The sequence below is a fragment of the Podarcis bocagei genome, assembly GCF_964188305.1.
Source record: "Podarcis bocagei genome assembly, chromosome: 12".
NCBI classification, from domain to species: Eukaryota; Metazoa; Chordata; class Lepidosauria; order Squamata; family Lacertidae; genus Podarcis; species Podarcis bocagei.
Genome location: NC_138137.1, coordinates 60137054 through 60155712, shown reverse-complemented (window position 1 = coordinate 60155712; position 18659 = coordinate 60137054). Strand labels below are relative to the sequence as shown.

The following is an 18659-nucleotide window of genomic DNA, read 5'->3' as shown; positions in this document are numbered from 1 at the left end:
GAAACGTCCTGAGCCTTGCAGTTTCCCAATGCCTGTTGGGGAGCCTCTTTCATGAACCTGGCATTTTGGAGGTCAAATTGCCGGTGGCCAGTTTGGTCCCCTTCCTAGCCAGAGAAGCCAGGATGGCAGTGACAAAGCCAAAAGCAGGTTTGTTCTTATTTTAAAGTGGGGAATGGCCTCAATGATTCATGCACGCTGGTATTTAGAATCCACATGTTTTGCTGGCTATGTTCTATTAGAATGTTTGTGGAAAACATAAAAGGTTAGTACATTTTGTGCAAGAACAGCATGCAGGATCAGGCCAGTGGTCTATCCAGTCCAGTATCCTCTTTGGAACCAGAATGGGAAACCCTAAAGCTGGTGGGAATACCCAGTGGGGTGATATCAAGCCGGGGCAGGGAGGGGAGTGGGGCTCTGGAGGTGTAAATAACTTCTTCTTCTCCTTCTTCTTCTTTGGCAGGCGATCCCTCGTAACTGAGTAAGATTGTCTTCCCTAAACAAGGTTTTAACAGTGAGTCCATAAGCGACAGTGGAGACCATTTCTGGATCCACACATCCTTCCACAGTGGGGACATAGGTTTCCGAGCAGGAGTTGATCACAGTGTGGATTTGCCAAGTGTGCCTTCCTCTTAGTGCGTTTCTCCCTTGCGTCCTGAGTTCGAGTGTCTTCAAAACCCATGACACCTTTGGTAAAGGCTGTTCTCCCACTCGCAGGCCAGTGTTTTCCCGTTGTCGGTGTTTATACTACATTTTTTTAGATTTGCTTTGAGAGAGTCTTTAACCTCTTTTGTTGACCACCAGCATTACACTTTCCATTCTTAAGCTCGGAATAGAGTAGTTGCTTTGGAAGACGACAATCAGGCATCCACACAACATGACCAGTCCAATGAAGTGGATGTTTAAGAATCATTGCTTCAACACTGGTGATCTTGGCTACTTCCAGTACACTGGTAGTAGTTCACCTGTCTTCCCAGGTGATGTTTAAAATTTTCCGGAGATGCCGTTGATGGAATTTTGCTGAACTGATTGAACTAAATAGTTTTAATTGGATTTTGAATAAATATGCAATTATTTATTACCATTTCAAATGCTATTGTGTTGTTATCCTCCTTAGTGGGTCGTGCAAACCACTGCTCTGAATAATGCTTTTTTAACTGGGGATGAGTTTATGGAAGGGAGGTGCCAGTGTGCTCCCTGATTGTTTGGCAGCCACTGGAACTGAAACATGAGATTTCCTCCAGAAAGGACAAATCCACACCACACATTCAAAGCACAGGATTTCCCCCAAAGAACTCTGGGAACTGTAGTTTCCCCTCTCAGAGAGATGCCATTCCCAGCATCCTTAGCAAACTGCAGCTCCCAGGATTCTTTAGCAGTCATGTGGTTTAACTGTCTCGCTGCGCTTCAAAGGTAAGGCGTTGGCTCGGCTCCTCCTCCTTTCTCGCCCCTTCCGATGTAGGCCCCATGCGCTTCCCGCAGAACTACTTCTCCCATGATGCCCTGAGCGGAAGAGCCTCTCGCGAGAGCTAAGCCGCGAAACCCGGCCGCCATCGCGAGATTCCCCTCCCACGCTTCTCGGGCAAACGGGACGGGGCCCCATTTCCTGCCTCTGCGCCCGGCGGGAACTCGCTCTCCCATGATGCCGCGCGGCGGGCTCTTTTCCGCCAATCTCCTTTCAGAGTCCGGGCGGGGTAAGGAGGGAGAAAGAGGAAGAAGGTCCGCGAGGAGAAGCAGGGAAGCGGAAGTGCGTGTATTGTGGAGGGCGAAAAGGGGCGGGGCTTGGGGGGAGAGAGCGAGCGGGCCTTTCCGGTTCCTTCATCCGGGTCCTTTCTGCTCTATTAAAATAAAAAATAATCTATATATACACCTAGATGTATATATAAGAGGCGACGGGGAGAAGGGGGAGGAAGAAGGGAAAAGAAAAGACGAGGCCTCGCCCCTCCGCCGCGTGACGTCATCGCGTGAGGTCACCGGGCCCGGCGATGATGCGTCGGTGACGCGGGCCTCGCGTCCGCCACGGCCGGGGACCGTCACGGTGTTGCTATGGCAACACCGCCTGCTGGGTCAGGGGGTCACCGCGCGGCCTGGTGAGCGGGGCGGGGGGGCAGGGAGAGGGCCGGGGGGGCCGCCCTGGCGGTGGGGCGAGGGAAGGGCGGGCCGAGGGGCGCCGGGGGGGGGCAAGGCGCAGCCCCCGAAAGAGGGAGAGGCCTCGCGGGTGGGGGGGGCGCAGGGGAAGCCCCTCCGGGGGAGGAGGGAGGGGGGCCCTCTCTGCGTAGCTGGGTAAAACCCGGGTTTGGACCCTTCACCCCCCTCCCCACTCAGCCACCCCCTCAGAGGGTCCTGCTGGGGGGGGGTCTCCAATGCCCCTCCCTCCTCTCTTTCTGCCCCCCCCCCCGGGAGTGCTGCCCTCCCTCCTCCCCATGGCACCCCTATAGGGCGGTGTGGGCTCCCCTCTGCGTCCGCGGGCATTGAATGCCTTTCTTCCTCCCACCCCCACCTCAACCCCCCCCTTCCCCAATTCCTCCCGAATTCCTGAAGTTTCCTCTGCACAAAAGGCTGGCTCCGGAGCAGATCGCCCGTTTCCCTAGCCAGGGTCGATGGGTGGGCCCTGGGGCACCTTTGGGTGGTGCCCCCTTCCCGCCTTATTCGTTCATTTTGAGCCAACGTTGCCCCGGGGCTTCAGGGTTTAGGTTGAGGCTTCCTAGGCCTTGAGAGGACAGGGCTGGCTGCCCTGCCAAGATGGGCTTGGGGGCCTTGTGAACTTGTGGAAATGATGGAGTGGAGTGCAGTGGGTAAGAGGGAGACAGCGGCCTTTTTTATCTGAATGGGGAAACCTGGAAATGCCTGTAATTCAAAAAGGGCCTCTCTCAGTAGGCATTCATATTCACCTGAACTTTGGCAGCTTTGTACCTGTAAAATGGGGGTTATTAGGTGCCCATTCTCACTTTTTCCATAGCCTCTGGTTGTCCCTGGAGTCAGGGCAGTAGTGGTAGAATTATAGGACAATCCTTTGCATGTCTACTGTGAAGCAAGTTTAATCAAATTAAGTGGGAATTTCTCCTGAGTAAGTGTTTTAGCTATTGAGTGCGAAAACCCCCCAACCTATTATTTCAAGATACAGGGTCCCAAGCTTCTAGATATAGCTTCTAGAGAACTGGAAATTTCAAAGGTTGATGTTCAGCACAATCCTGTGCTGGAGGTAAATTCCATGGTGTCCAGCAACTCAGCCTTCCTCGCTAAAGCATGCGCAGCATTGCAGCCTTAAATGGCCAACTCTTTTCTTTTGACTCTTTTGATTCACCAACCCCAAATCAGAGCCAAGTTGAAAAATAGTTTAAAATTGACTTGCCTGGTCACCTTTGAAATGTGATGCTGGTGATCAGAACATGAGGGTTTCTTCCAACCTCGCTAGGCTGGTGCTGGAAAAAAGAAGCAGGGAAAAAAGCAAAGATTTCTCTCTAGCCCTTGAGCCTTGGCAGAAAGTTGCCCTTGCAGTTCAGTTGGAAAACGTGTGGATGGCAGAGGTCAAAAAGATATTTGCAGCCTCTGGGGACAAGTGAGGGAATTGCTCTTGTATTTCTGGGTCCGCTGCTAAAAATGGCTTGTTTTCTGCTCTGTGGGTTGTGCTGGGAAGGCTGCAGTGGGGCTGGCTGGCGGGTGGGGCTTTGGGGCTGCGTCGGAGGAGCTTGGGCTGTCAGGAGTGGAGCTTTGTTCACTGTCGGGCCAGTTCTCCAGTTTCTTTCCTGGATCCTTAACTGGCTTCTAGATTTTCCTTGAGTGCTTCTGGCCGTGGTTTGGGTTTCCCATCTTGACAGCAAAGTGTGGCAGGAAGCGATTAACCTCAGCTTGATAAGGTTAACTGCTGCACAACTTTCGATTCCTTAAACATTTTGTACTAAGAAGGGATTTGTCTTTCTAGTCCCCTCATTAATCAGTTCAGATTTCAAAGCTTTTGTCTGAAAGAGAGCACCTTTCCCAAGTGGAAGAAACCTTATGTGAAAGTTTTTGTAATTTGCTTATGGGCAAAAACTATCTTGGCCAGACGCGTTCCTCTGGCTGTGGGAATGGGTCTGTGCCTTTGAAGGGACATGGCAGAAGAGCTGTGGAATGGCCGCAACAGCAGATCCTGCTTCCACCTGTCTTCCAGAGAAGGCAGTTTTGGAATGGGAACCTCCAGAGACTGTGAGGAGCAGCCTGAGAAGGAATGATGGGGCAGGCTCGGCAGCTGCTCCCTCCTCATTCTGTCTGCCAGGCTGGACCAAGAGAGAGTGGGGACTTGGGGTGGCATTGCTGGAGGCAATTCCTTCCTTTTCCCACCCCCTGCAGACTATCTTTTGTGCTGATTCCTGGTCCTTGGAACAAGGCATCCTCTCTCCCTTGGTCAGAGTGTTTCACTGTGTCCTTCACATTCTTCTTCAATTTCCTTTGCCAAAGCTCTTCCAGTTAACGTGTATCCACTTTCTCTGCTGTGACCCCATCTTGTTGAGCGACTCTGGGGGTGTTTGGTACAGCTGCCGTTCAGTGAGCAGGCTATTAAGTTTCAGTTTTGAAACCCAGGTTCACCACCTTGGAAGGTGGTGGACTTCCCTCCTTTGTTTGAGGTTTTTAAACAGAGTTTGGATGGCCATCTGCCAGGGATTTTTAGCTGCGATTCTGGTATTGTAGGAAGTTGGACTACGTGACCCTTTGGATCCTCTGCAATTCTATGATGCTGTGATTCCCCGCTCAGCTCCAACATTTGCTTTGCTACCTTTGACTCTGCCTAAGCCACCATATGAATGAAAAGTAACTTTCCTAAGGGCCAGGGACTTCTGTAGGAACCTTTTTGAAGAAAAAATAATCTTGACTTTCAGGGTGCTGGATTCTTTGTCCAAGATTCCAAGGCTGTGTTTTCTGGGTCAGATTCCGCAGTGCCCTGAGATCTTGGGATCAGGCAGTTAAAGCAAGGATTGAAAGACGGTGGATCAGAAGACAGCTGAGGCTATAGGGAAAGATGTGTCTGCAGAGGCTCAGGGAAAGAAGTCTTGCTGTGTCAGGAAGCCCCCAAGTGGGAAACGAAAGCAAGGATTCTCTTGTGGGCTAGTGCTTCACAGCCAAAGGTATTCTGTGGCATCCATGAGACTGCAGAAAGCTACCATTTCCAGCAGCCATTCAGTAGCCTTCAAGGATTTGTCTAATCCTCTTTTTAGTGGCCACCACTAAGTCTTCTGTCAGCAAATTCCACAAGTGAATTGTGCATCGTCCAAAGAAGTCCTTTCCGTTTCCTGTCTTAAGTCCCTTGCTCGTAATTTTCATTGAATTATCCTGTTATTTATTACACATATTATGCCTCTAAGGTTACAAATCCTTTTCAAGGTGTACAAGTAAAATAAAAACCACACAGTGTGGTTGCTATGAAGCAATGGCAAAGCATTTTTAAAAAAACCTCATCCTTGGTGGCAGAATTCTCTGCAGCATTTGGGAGCAGAGGGTGTTACTTTGGCCTGCCTTCTCTGCCCTCTAGCATTGCCTGAGGTAATCTGGGGGGGGGGGTGAGATTCCCTCCCTCCACTTTCTTATAGAATCATAAATTTGTAGGCATGGAAACAACCCAAAGGGTTATCCAGTCCAACTTGCTGCAATGCATAATTTTTTTTACCATGCATAATTTTATAACTGTCCAGCATATCCCTTCTTACTATTTTTTTAAATAGTGGACGGTCATCTCATATATATATAAAAAAAACCAAGTAGTGTACAGCCAGGAAACTCATCAGGAAGAGGCCTCTGCTCATTTGGGTTGTGGTTTCCTTCACCTTCCCTTTGTTTTTTGATACGGAGTGACCCAGACTCCTTAGCATACGGAACGCAGCAGCTATAGCATCATCTGTATTTCTGGGCAGGAACCGTAGAATTGCAGAGTTTGAAGGGACCCCCAAGGCCATCTAGTCCCTGACTCTGCCACCGTAGTCCTCAGCCTGTTATTTGGCACCTGCTGCTGCTTTTTTTCACGTTCTCTATGGTCTTGCAGTTCACATGTCTCTCTCCCCAAGTGGTGTCTGTCTGTCTGCAAACAGAGAGGAGACCTGGCAGCCTTTTATTGGGCCGGCTTGTCTCCCAGAGGCTGCAAATGAGCTTATGAAATGTATATTCTTTCTTGAGTTTCTGTGTTCAGCATGCAGCAATGAACATAAGAAGAGTCTCCTGGCCCAGTGGCCCATCTAGTCCAGCTGCTGTTCTCACGGCGGGCGGCCAGAGCCCTAACGGTTGAATCTAGTGCTTTCAAAACAGCAAAGAAACAAGCCGTTAGCTTTGCACAGAGACTCAGAGAAATTGAACAAAGCTAGATGATTTGCAGGGGGCTTGGGTTACACTGGGCCTCAGCACCCTGTTTGCTTAACCTCTTCTCCTCCCGGTTGATGCAGGGCCTTTCGGAAAGAGCAGCAAAAATAAACCGCCAGAAGGATGGTCAGACTCGCAAGACGAATCCCGTTTGCCTTTCAGTTGCCGAGGAGAAACATGGTCTCCCCTCCCTGGATAACTGTCCTAGGAAATGCCTGCAAAGGGGGCTGCCCAGGTAGGGTGAGGGCAGGGGAAGTCTGAGCCGTGGGTTGGAGCTCTCTGGGGCAGCTGCTTCTTGCCTCCCGACGCCTTGCTTAGGGAAGGCTCCTCAGTCCCTGTGCCCTAATTGGCCCTCCAGCAGATGCCATTGGACTCCCATCAGCCCTGAACATTGACCATTCTGCCTGGGGCTGATGGGATGCCATCATCTTCTGGAGGATGCCATGTTGACTATCCCCGCCCTGTGCACTTTGATGGGCATGGCTTGGCTCCAATTGGATGCAGCCATTTGATGGTGACTAGCGCTAGGCGTGTAGGGCTTCCTCCCACAGATGTAGTGGGGGTGGGCCCCCCCCCCAATGCGAAGCACACACAACATACGCACAGAACCTAAGCAGAGCCTGCAGGATCAGGCCAATGCCTCACCCAGTCCAGCTTCGGTATGGCTCCTCCTCCTATAAGCTTTGATATTTTATCTTGCAACAGTACTTTACAACAGTCTTCCAAGGACAGACGTTAAGCGAACCAGCCTGTAATTTCCAGGGTCCCCCTTAGATCCCTTTACAAAAACCGTTGCCACAATGGATACTTTCCAGCCCTCAGGCATAGAGGCTGATCTGAGGGACAAGTGACATATTTTTTTGTTAGCAATTCCACATTTGAGTTATTTGAGGTGCTGCGTCTAATCTTTCTCCCCATCATGAACCTGTAGCGTTCCTGCTGGGTCCTCAGTGGCACAACACCTGCTTTAGGGAAGCTTTTAGTGTTTGATGTATTACTGTATTTTAATATTTGGTTGGAAGCCGCCCAGAGTGGCTGGGGAAGCCCAGCCAGATAGCCAGATGGGCGGGGTATAAATAATAAATTATTATTTATTGTATTATATTTGAATGCAGAAAGCCCCAGGTTTAGTCCTTGGTCATTCCTGGCCATTGGCCATAAACATTCTGTCCTCACTGTGGCCCCCTAGATGCCTCAGTGGGAAACCAGGGAGCAGAGCATGATCCCCAAAGCCCTCTGGATTCATTGTTGCCGTCAACTTTTGAGGCGGGGCATAGCCACCCTGGCCATGCTGGTGGGGCTGATGGGAGTTGTAGTCCAGCCACATCTGGGGAGTACCTTGCTGCCCATCCCTGCTGGTCCGAGGCTATGGCTTTGGTATAAGGCGGCTCCTGCCACTCCTGGGTTGGGCTTCCTGGGCTGAGGCGGCTTCCTCAGAGCAGGGCAAGCGCTGACCAGTCCATCTTGTCGCAGCAGGTGACGTCTGAGCCTGCCCTGGTCTGCGTCTCCCCGGAGGAGGTCCCGGAGAATCCGCAAGGAGTCGGCGGGTGTGGTGATGGAGAACTACGAGCTGGTCACTTCCCTGGGTAAGACGCCGCTGGTTTGGTTTGGGGGAGGCAGTTGCTTGCCAAATGCTTTGTTGGCTTACCTGTAGGGAGCCTCGGAAAGGCTTGGCTCCTCGTTCACGCTGGCTCTGCTCAAGAGGGGCGAGCTCCTTCACCCCAGTATGGCTCCCCTTTATCACATACACAGCCCAACAGGACAGTGACAATAACCCACCAACAGCATACAAATCAATATGGCTAACCTGATCCAAAACACCCACCCACCTCACCCACACACGAAAACAAAGATCACCACAGCCAATCACAAGCAAACAATCACACCCTAGGCTAACCCCAACCTCTCTCACCACCAAAGGAACACAAGTGAACAACACAAGCAACGCTGACACCAAACTCTACATACATTAAACACAATAGAAACACCGCCACCCCACCCCACCCCTATCCATCTTCCCTCCCTCCACCCCCCTCTCTTTTCTCTTTTTTCTTTCCTTCTCCCCCTAATGCCTCAACAAATGAAACAGATTTGTAAAAATGTTACATGGAAAAAAAAAATACGAGGCATTACACTTCTGTAAAACAAGAAAATCCTGAATAAAATATATATTAAAAAAAAAAAGAGGGGCAAGCTCCCCTCACCAGATGATGCAGAACGAGGCAGAGAGACTACCGTTTAACTTCAGATAGCTGATACAGTGGTACCTCGGAAGTTGAACGGAATCCGTTCTGGAACTCCATTTGACTTCTAAAACATTTGGAGACCGTGGCGTGGCTTCTGATTAGCTGCAGGAAGCTCCTACAGCCAATTGGAAGCTGCATCGGACATTTGAGTTCCAAAGAACATTCGCAAACCGGAAAACTCACTTCCGGGGTTGCGGTGTTCAGGAGCCAAAATGTTTGAGTCACAAGGCATTCGGGATCCAAGGTACAACTGTATTGTGAGGGCCAGAGGGTCAGTCAGCCTCTTTCCTGCCAGTTGTTAGGTTTCCACTCCAGGCAGCAGAGGCCCCCCAGGTGAAGAGCCAGCACAGCTCCCACCTAGCATGCTATGTTGGAGCCCAGCTCTGAGGTTTCAAGAGCATGTTTTGTGGCGGCTGGCTGAGTCTGCTTTGGTGCAGGAATCTCTTGGGGTTGCTTAACACAGGAAGAGCCTGCTGGATCCGGCCAGTGGCCCATCCAGCCCAGAATCCTGATGGCCCCACCAGATGCCCGTCATGGGAACCCCGCAAGCAGAATCTGAGCACAACAGCCGCTCTCCCCCGTTCTTTGCCTTCTGGCAACTGGGATTCAGAAGCATCGCTGCCTCTGACTGTGGAGGCAGACCAGAGCCACCATGGCTAATAGCTCCTCCATCAGCTTGCCATCCATTTGCCTCTGTGTGTAGATGTGATTCTGTGGTAGATATTTCCCCCAGAAAAGAAACCCTCTGCCTTTAAGATTGTGTCCTGGGGTGTGGTGGGGTACGGAGGGGCCGCCTCTCCAATGCATCTGCATTCAAGGAGTGCTCCTTTCTCTGTGCCAGGTGTGGAAACCTGAGTCAGCCTTTTAAAAGCCACCGCAATGGAGCGTAATGGTGTTCCTCCCTCTCCAGGCTACCCGGTTCTCAAACCTGATCTCCTGTCTCGGATCGAGCGTGCTGGAGAGCAGTGCGTTGGTGATCAGCTGGACTCTAGCAGAGGGATTCCAACAGATCCCTGCCCAGGTAAGCCACTAAGCAGAGTGGGAGAATGGATCACCTTCATCATTTTTGTTGAATTAATTGAACTAAATTTGGTTTGGAATAGATGTGCAATTAATTGTTAACTGTTTCTGATTTTATTGAGTTATGATATTTCTTAGTGGGTCGTATTCAAAACTACTGTTCTGAATAATGCTTAGGAGAGGGTTGAGGGCTCTGGGGTTGAGTGTGTGGAACTAGGAGGGCTGAAACAGAGATAAAAGCCATGGAGGCCACAACCAGAGTTTCTGGAGGCCCTTGGCAGACAATGCCTGTGGTACCTTTTGGCTTCGGTCACTCTGCAGGTGTGGCCCCTTCTTCTTCTTCCAAGTCTTCCTGTTGGCCAAGAAGGCAAGGGCAGGTTTTTCACACAGAGAGAGCACAGCAAAGCTAACTGCTTCTCCCCCTGTGCCAGGCTACCGGTTCTTCAAACCCGAGAGCTTATCCTGGATTGAACGGTGGGAAGAGCTTGGCGTCACGGATCGCCAGAAGCTGGAGGAAGGCAAGCTGTGCACAGGCTCCTGCCAAGGTGAGGAGCCGTCCAGCAGAGGCTGTTGCCTATTGGTTGACTCCAGCAGCAGTTTTGGTTGCCAGGCCAATGGGGAGGCAGCCTGTGGCCCTTCAGATGAGGCTGGACTTCCAAGTCCCATAATCCCTGGCCAGGGACTCTGCTGGTGAAGGGGATGGATGGGAGCTGGGAGCCTGACGATATTTGGGAGAGCCACTTCGGTTCTAAAATAATAACTAATGAGGCACACATTTATTTACCATTCTCTGCAGCCACAGCAGGTGCTGTGATTTGTCAGCCATTTGACCTCAGCCCTGGAGGTGCACTCCATTGTCTCTTGAGACAGGCGGATAAGAACAACCCATTTATTCTTTAAAAAAATGGTTTGCCCCCCTCCCAGCCCTGAATGGACAGGCTGGATTGTTGCCTGCATAAAAATATGGCATGTTGTGGACCTTTTCACTCCCCCAGCAGCCTTGCCCCAAACATTCATGGTATACCTCCTAATTCTTATTATTTAACTGGTTTCTTATTGTTTACATATATTTATAACATAGCAAGTATAGCAACAGAGGCCAGATAAAAGCAGAAAGAAATAACCAGAAATAAACATATAGGAGCAAAGTTCCATACCATAATAATAATAATAATAATAATAATAATAATAATAATAATAATAATAATAATAATAATAATAATAATAATAATAATAAATTAATACCACCAGGTTTCAAGTAACACAAGTGGGCTTACATTATCCTGCACCTTATTACTTCAGTATATTGTAAAAACAGCCCATTAATTGATAAATACATTGCCTTGTTGATTAATTGATAAATACATTGCCTTGTCGATAAATACATTGCCTTGCCCTGTCTGGTTCTCACCATACTGTATATGTAAGCTTAACCATGCCTGCCATATCCCAGACTGCTTTATACATTCTCTCATAGGAGTGGCCTTTGATGCTTTCTCCCGGAGAATTGGTGCCCAAAACGAAGCTCCTCCATTCTTCTGCAAAGGCCTCCTTGTGCTGTGTCCCTCTCGCCCCTTCTCGTGCTTCCTTTCCACCTCTTTTTCTCCCTTTCTCTCTTCCCGCCCCCTTCAGGAGCAGCCGGCCGCGGCAAGGCCATCAAGGAGGAGGAAGGGGGCCAGAAGGGCTTTGTGGCCAGCTTGGAGCGCTACCAGCTCTTCCCCGACAGCTCCCGAACGGGCCTTTTCCTGGCGCCCAACGCCGCCCAGCTGCGGGCGCAGCAGCCTCGTGTCAAGAAGGAGGAAGCGGCCTCGTGTGAGCCGGGCCTGTGCGGCCCCGGGCGCCCCTCTCAGGGCCTGGGCTCGGGCCCCTTCGCCTGCGTGGTTTGCGGGAAGTGCTTCCGCCAGAAGCAGGGCCTCATCACACATGGGCGCATCCACACGGGCGAGAAGCCCTACCCCTGCCTGGAGTGCGGCAAGCGCTTCCGCCAGCGCCCCAACCTGCTGACGCACCAGCGGGTCCACACGGGCGAGCGGCCCTTCCCCTGCCTGCGCTGCGGCAAGCGCTTCAGCCAGAAGGCCAACCTGGCGGCCCACCAGCGCACCCACGCCGTCCAGGAGGGGCTGATCGCCCCGGAGCCCAAGACGCCCGTGCCGCGGGGCAGCCGCCAGACGGAGAAGCCCTTCCCCTGCAACGTCTGCGGGAAGAGCTTCAGCCAGCGGCCCAACCTCATCACCCACCAGCGGATCCACACGGGCGAGAAGCCTTTCGCCTGCACCGAGTGCGGGAAGCGCTTCAACCAGCGCGCCAACCTCATCACCCACCGCCGCATTCACTCGGGCGAGAGGCCCTTCCCCTGCGCCACCTGCGGCCGCCGCTTCAGCCAGAAGGGCAACCTTGCCGCCCACCAGCGCACCCACTCCCAGCAGAGGCCCCACGCCTGCTCCTGCTGCCCCAAGCGTTTCAAGGGAGAGTCGGCCCTGCGAGCGCACCAGAGGACCCACCGGCAGGTCCTGGGAGCTGACCCCCTGGCCGGAGCCCTCTTGGCGGTGGCTCCCGGCCTCCAGCAGCAGGCCCCGCTCCCTGGGGACCCCACCTCGGCCGCGCAGAGGGCCACGCCGGCCCCCCGCCAGGATCTGCCCGGGGACCCCACTCCGGGCGTCCATCGGGCTGCCCCCTCCGGGCAGCAGGCGCAGCAGCAGCAGCAACAACAGCAGCAGCAGCAGCCCCAGCAGCAGCAGCAACAGCACGGAGCCCCTCATGGGCCACAGTCTCTTCCCGCGGACCCTCCACCCGGTCCCCACTCAGCAGCAGGCCCCGCTGGACACCTCCAGGGTGTGGCCCCCGGCTCGGAGCAAGGGCCAAAGCTGAGTGCCCCACCGGCCGTGATGGACCCCCACGCCGAGATGCTCCACTGCCAGCGCCGGCTGAGCCTGCCGGCGCTGCCCACCTCCAGCGCCCATTCCGTGGTGCCCATGGGGCAGCCGCAGCCCATCACCACCAAGCCCAAGAGCCTGGTGGGACCGCGGCTGGATGCCCCCAGCGAAATGCTCCACTGCCTCTGCCACGCCAGCAGGGCCTCCCTGGTCATTCCTCACCCGCCACACCTGGGGCAGCTCCAGGCGGGCGCCAGGGACGCTCCTGGCCGCGCCTGGCTGGGCATCCCGTGCCCGGCCCGCACCCTGCAGCTCCAGCAGGGGGCCCAGGGCCACCCCCCCGCCCCCAACCCCAGACTCTGCTCCATCCCGGACTCCCTGCGATAGTTTCCTCCTCCCCAAAGACGGGCGCTGTGCAAGCACAGATTGGTGGGGGCTGGGCTTGGCCCTCCCCACAAAGGACCTCCCACACATAAACAGCCCTCGGCGGTGGGGCAAGGCGGTGGGACTCATGCATGTATTGTGGACAGGAGAGCCCTCAGCCTGCACCGACCCCCCCAAATCTTGAGACATATGCAAAACCCCCCTCTTTGCTCCTGCATCTCCTGGCACAGAAAAAGATCGAGATTTCTTGCAGCGCCACCAGACTTCTCCCCCTAGAAGCTTGCGCCCGTGGGGGTGTCATTGTGCCAAGTGTATTTTCTTCATCCCTACAATCCCGCCTCCCCCCGCCATGTACCACACCCTCCTCCCCCCACCCCAGGAACCAGTGGAACTCTGCTCAACCGCCTCGTGCAGCACAGATGCGGCGGAAATCTGCCTCCCCCAGGGGAGGCGAACGGGGCCCTGCGAGCAGGCAGCGTCTCCTGACTGGCAGGCAGCAACGTTATAGGGTCTTCCTTTGAAAAGAGGACTCTGGAGAGGACCTGCTTTCTTCCCCTCCTTCCACCATGCCTGCTGTCGCCTAGCAAATTCCACCTGGGATCTCTCGCCTTCGGGGTCCAGAGTGGCGGGTGCAGGAGAGGACAGCGTCCTACGTGTGAAACTGGGAGATGCCTTAGCTGCCGTGCGAGGCCAGCCAGAGTTGACCAGCACAAAAGAACCACAGGAACAGCCGCTGCTGGACTCTGCAGGCAACGGTCTACCTGGGGATCTTGCTGCCTACCAGATCCCGGGCTCATTTCTCTCGTTTGCCCTGTGCAACCGAGGATACCAAATGCAGGAGATTCGGGTGACGAGGAACATTATCAGTCTGCTGCAGGAGCAACACGGATGGTTGGATTTTCCGGGGGTGGGGAGGGGGCAAACTTGTGCCAAGAACCCTTGCCCATAATCTCCCCGCTCCCCTGCTTCCTCGCGGGCAGAGCAGACTCTTGGACGCCTCTCCTGCCCATTGGCACTCTGCATGCTTTGCCTTTTCACGGAAAAGCGGGGCGGGTGGTTGAAGGAGGGAAGAAGCCCCTCCCCTCCAAAGACTAGCAGAGGGGGGAGGAGGACTTCAGCATGCTTCAGAAGCGGCACGTTGCTACGGAGCGGTCTGGATCCTGGGCGCAAGCAGCAAAGTCCACTCTGCGAGGCGAGCTGGGCTTCCTTCGTCTTCAGCCTGTGGAGGGGGAGGCGGCGCTGGTGGGAAGCAGCCCCTCCACAAGGCCGTCCAGCGAGCTCTGGGCAGCTGTGAAGAGGAGAGGCGCCTGCCTTGTCCCCAAACCTGGGTGCAACCGGTGGCCTAGAAGCGTCCAAAGCTGCCTTCTCCAGGCCCTGGTGCCCTCCGGGTGTTTGGGAGCACGAATCCCGTAGCTGGTGGGAGTTGTGCTCCAAAACACCCCGAGGGCAGCAGGCTGGGACCAAGGCCGGTCTGTAGCGTAGGCGTGGATGAGGTATGGAAGCGTTGACCAAAGAGGAGGAGGAGGGGAGGGATGTCCAGGGGTCCCTCCTCTCGGGAAGGCTGGGTTGTGGGGCAGGAGAAGCAGCCGAAGCACTTTACATGTGACCCCGTTAGGCCCCCTTGACCTCGGTTCTGCCTTCTGCCGTGTGGCCCCTCTGGCTTCCCCACTCTGTGTTGACTGGTCTGCAGAGACCGCGATGGGCTAGAGGGCTCTCTGCATTGGCTCAGTGGGCATCCATGTTGGTGGGCTGCTTGTTCCTCCCCTGCTTTGCAGAGCAGGCCCCCAAACCTCCCCTCGGGATGCCACCCCTTAGAAAAAGGACCCCGGGCAACGAGAGGGGGAATCTGTGCCTTAAGCTCTCAGATCCTCGGCCCACTTTGTCAACCAGTCCTGGTTGGAGGGTGGCGTCGTGGTGGGGAGGGTGTTGACTGCACATAAAACTGGGCCCGGTGCTTTAGAAGCCGTGGGCAGGGCACACTTGGGGGGCAGAGGAAAGAATTGTAGGGTACAAGAGGCACGAGAGCCCCAAAGGAGTCCAGGCTCCCACAGCGGGGAGAAGAAGGTGTGGAAACTGCGTGCCCCAGACAACGCTGGCTCTTCTTTCCTTGAGGGGCCGCAGGCTGTCGGGTCGTCTTGGCCAGACTGTGCCAAGTTGAGGCCCCGCAAGCGCTCTTGGATTCCCAGCTCCTGCCAGGCCCAGCAGGCAAAGGCTGGTTGAGATGCTGAGTTGCCCAAAGGAAGAGAATCTGTGTGTGTCTGGGGGGGGGGAGGCCCAGGTGGCTGGGGGGGGCAAAGACCCCCCCCCCGTGCCAGAAAAGTGCAAAATGCCCAAGGAGAAAGCGGGTGGAAAGAGAAGTGTGAGAGAGCCAGGATACATGCAACACAGCTGATAAAGTGATTGGATCCTCTAAGGTGTCTGTATCTCGCCATCCCTCTGGCTATCGGCCGTTTTTGGGTGTGGCTTTGGCGGGGGGGTGCAGTGCAAAGGGTTTACGTACTCATGGGTGCAAACAAAGGGGAAGCTCCCTGTGGCTGCAGTGCAAAGGCGGGAGACCCTGTGGCTGATGCTTCTCCTGTTACACGTTGCCCCCGACCCAGAGTGAGGCTGGAGAATTAATGTTTGATCCTTTAGTGTTTGGGGAATGGTTTGTTCCCACCTCTCAAGGACCCGCTCTGATGTCTCTGGGGGTGGGTCTTCTGCAGTTGGGAGGGGTGCAGCCCTTGCCCCGACCTCTGCACTGTGCAGCTTCCTGGCTCTGAGTAAAAGTCACCCCTTCCCCAGGAGGCTGGAGAAAAACCTGGGTCAGCTCTGGCCACAGGAATGTCAAATGCCCCCGCTGCCTCCCAGGCTCCCTTCACCAGGCTGGGCATTCGTTCCAGGCTAAGGCTACACTCCTAAACCACCTGAGCTGCTATGGAGGGATCCTGACTGGAGAAGGTAGCTCTCCACTCTGCAGAGGGCCCCTTCTTGCGCAAGGGTTTTAGAGAAGGGTTTTAGAGATTGCCTTGCTGGCAATCCCGGGTCCAGGGCAGCCGTGGGGAAAAGAGATGCTCTGCTTGTGCCTGACGGGTATTTTGGGGCTGGTGACTTAAATGCAATGTGTGTGTTTGCTGGGAGGAGGCGTTGGGCGCCAACCCCTTTGGGGAGGAGGGAGCGAAAGAACAATTGATGTTATGGGCAGCCAAGAAAGCTCTTTTCGGTCCTTGTGTTTGTGTCCGGTTGTTTGGCCTTCACCTTGGTGTTCTGGGGGGGGGGGAACACATTGGCGCAGACATGCTTGCTTGGCATTTCCCCGGTTGCATGCTGAAACCCAAGCGGGTTGTTCTGGCCAGGGTGGGTGGGCGTGATAGGGGGCGGTGGCAGGGGGAGGCAGGAGCAGAGGGAGCTGGCTGCCGGTCTCTGGGGACAGGCCAGTGGTGTGCTGCCTATTCAGTCCAAGGATGCGGAAGGTGGGCTGCCTAGCCCCCTGCATCAGTGTGTCGGTGCACCTCTGGCCCATTTAGAACCAGACAAGATGGTACTTGGTTGTGACAGAGGCACCCTCCCCACTTCAAGTAGCCCTGGCATCCCTGGACCCTGGCACAGGCCACTTAAGAACTCGTGCTTCTTCCGTCTCCCTTCGGAGCCGCAGGTGGGGTGTTGGATAGGCTGGACTCTTGTGTGCCCCAGTGAAATTCTGTTGCGTTTGGGGGGCTGTGTGTGCTTCTTGTTTTACGGGGAGCTGTTCCCTCCCCGCCCTTCTTTGCCATGCATTTTTGCTTACCCCAGCTTGCTTGACGCTCTCTGTCCTGCAGACAAAACTTCCTGAAGTGCACTTGCCCTCTTGCTCATAGCCCAGATTAGGTAGGCAAAGGGGTGTTGGTGGGTCTTTCCTCGAGGCCTGGATGCTTGGACCTTGACGAGGAGTTTCTGGCTCCTTCTAACTTTGCATTTCTCCCCTCGCCATCGGCAATACCCAGTCTATTGTGTTTGTGTTGGGGGGGGCGTTAGTTCCTCGATTGATGCAAAGCTTATCAAGAAGACTTCTGTTGCAGGCTCTGGGTCACTGGCATCCCACCCCACTTGGTTCCTTGCGACCCATAGTAGCTTAAGTGTTTCTTTCGCGGCTGTAGAGAGACCCCGACTCGCCGGGATCCCTGCTGCAGCCGCCAGCAGGATCTTAGCCCTCTTTCAACCTGGTTTTGCTTATAAGGAGCTTTGCCAACCAGGCAGCAGCCTTGGAGTGGCCTCAGCATCGCACGTCTTCAGCAAGTGTGACTGGAAGAGAAGGAGGGTTGTTGGTTGGGTCGAAGTGGTCCTCGCTTCTTCCTGCCCTGCAGTTTGACAGACAGGATGAGATGAGTGATGGCTGGGCGTGTGGGATCCCTGGAAGAAAGTGTAAGATGGCCAGGTGGTTCTGAGCGCCCCCTGCTCCCAAGTCCAGCCGTGCTTCAATTAGAACCTCCCCTTTTGGATCTGCCTCCATCGCACATTTTAAACTGGCTCAGAACCTGTTTAACTGCCATTGCACCAGAGTAGGAGACTCTCTGGGGTCCCAGTTCAGCTAGTTGTGGCAAAGACCCATTGAAAGCGATGGGACTTTCATCCTTCACGAAAACTAGGTGACTCGCCCCCCCCCCCCCGTTAAGGTAAAAAGTGTGTAAAGAAAATGCAGTTTATATTGCAATGACATTAACATCTTATAAATGCAGTAATATAAATCCTTGATGGACCAAGCTATCTTTTGACAAAATCAAAATTCCTCATTGGCCGCCTTGTTGAGAACATCGCAATGCACTGTGATAGAGCTTTGATTTCTGATTTGCAGTTGCTTAAAAGAGGAGAGCAAACTTGCATCGGTGTGCAAAACGTGTCCCAAATGCACTTTGGGAAGTGTCCCAGTGGAGGCCTTTGACATTTTAAGCCTTCTCAGGTGGAGGATACTGGAAATATTTGACTCGGGGAAGTTGATTTGTTGGGCATGCCATGGTGCTAGCAAACCAGAACTCCTTTGCATGTTGGAGCAAAATGTTTTGTGTTCTCCTTTATGTAGTTGCAAATCAGAAATCAAAGCCTATTGAACTGCCATGCTAGATTTTTTAACAAAGCCATCAATGAAGGTGTTACGGAAACATTTGGCCCCTTAAGGATTTCCAGCAGAAGGTCTCTTTGTGATAATTTTTCCCCGCTGAAATAAAAAATATATATATTTTCTCTGTGTTATTTTAACTCAGTTTCCCCAGCCCCAGTTCAATCATGGCCAGCTTGAGTTTGATCTGGACTGTTGCTTCTATGAAGACGAGGCTCCCTAAAATATAAACCTCTACAAAACCTCATTTCTCCAGGATTCCTGTGTGCAGGACCTCCCAGTGGCTTAAACCGGTTTCAAACAGGCTTAATTTGTGCATCGCCAATGTAAGCTCCTTGTAGCTTCTGTGCTTGTCTGTCGTTTTGTTCTGTGGCTTGGAGGGGTGACTAGGCAGAGGCAGAAAAGGCCGGAGAGGCTGGGAATCTTTGGGGAGCAGTGTGGGCCCAGCCGAGCTGGGGAAGAACCACTTCCAGCCCCCCTCTGTGCTCTGGAGCGTGAAGCCAAAGCCTCGTGCCTGACACCCCCTTGCCCTGGACATTTGCAGTTTGGGCGCTGCAGGTGAACCCACAAAAATTAAGTAGGACCGAAGAACACCATTGCCTTGCAGGATCAGAACTGGGTCCCAGCACTCTGTCTCCAGTAGAGAGGCCAGCCAGCCAGCCAGGCTCCTGGGCGTGATGGCAATGGCCCTTCTCTGTTGTCCGCTGCGTGTCTCTCCCCCCCCCCCACCGGCCAAGGGGGGCC

General features: G+C 53.9%; 1 protein-coding gene across 5 annotated transcripts; it reads left to right on the top strand.

Annotated features, from left to right (window-relative positions):
• Positions 1-1624: 1624 nt before the first annotated feature.
• LOC308569346 (uncharacterized protein) lies at positions 1625-15257 on the top strand. 5 transcript variants are annotated; one of them, XM_081163102.1, is made up of 6 exons: positions 1625-1744; positions 6405-6556; positions 7795-7907; positions 9478-9588; positions 10019-10132; positions 11220-15257. In XM_081163102.1, the coding sequence occupies exons 3-6, from the start codon at positions 7877-7879 to the stop codon at positions 12845-12847; spliced, it is 1884 nt and encodes a 627-aa protein (XP_081019228.1). In that variant the 5' UTR covers positions 1625-1744; positions 6405-6556; positions 7795-7876; the 3' UTR covers positions 12848-15257. The 5 variants fall into 5 exon arrangements, with proteins under 5 accessions (XP_081019228.1, XP_081019229.1, XP_081019226.1 ...); XM_081163103.1 differs by lacking the exon at positions 1625-1744 and adding an exon at positions 1766-2087 and having other exon boundaries at positions 7798-7907; XM_081163100.1 differs by lacking the exon at positions 1625-1744 and adding an exon at positions 1766-2087.
• The last annotated feature ends 3402 nt before the right edge of the window (positions 15258-18659 follow it).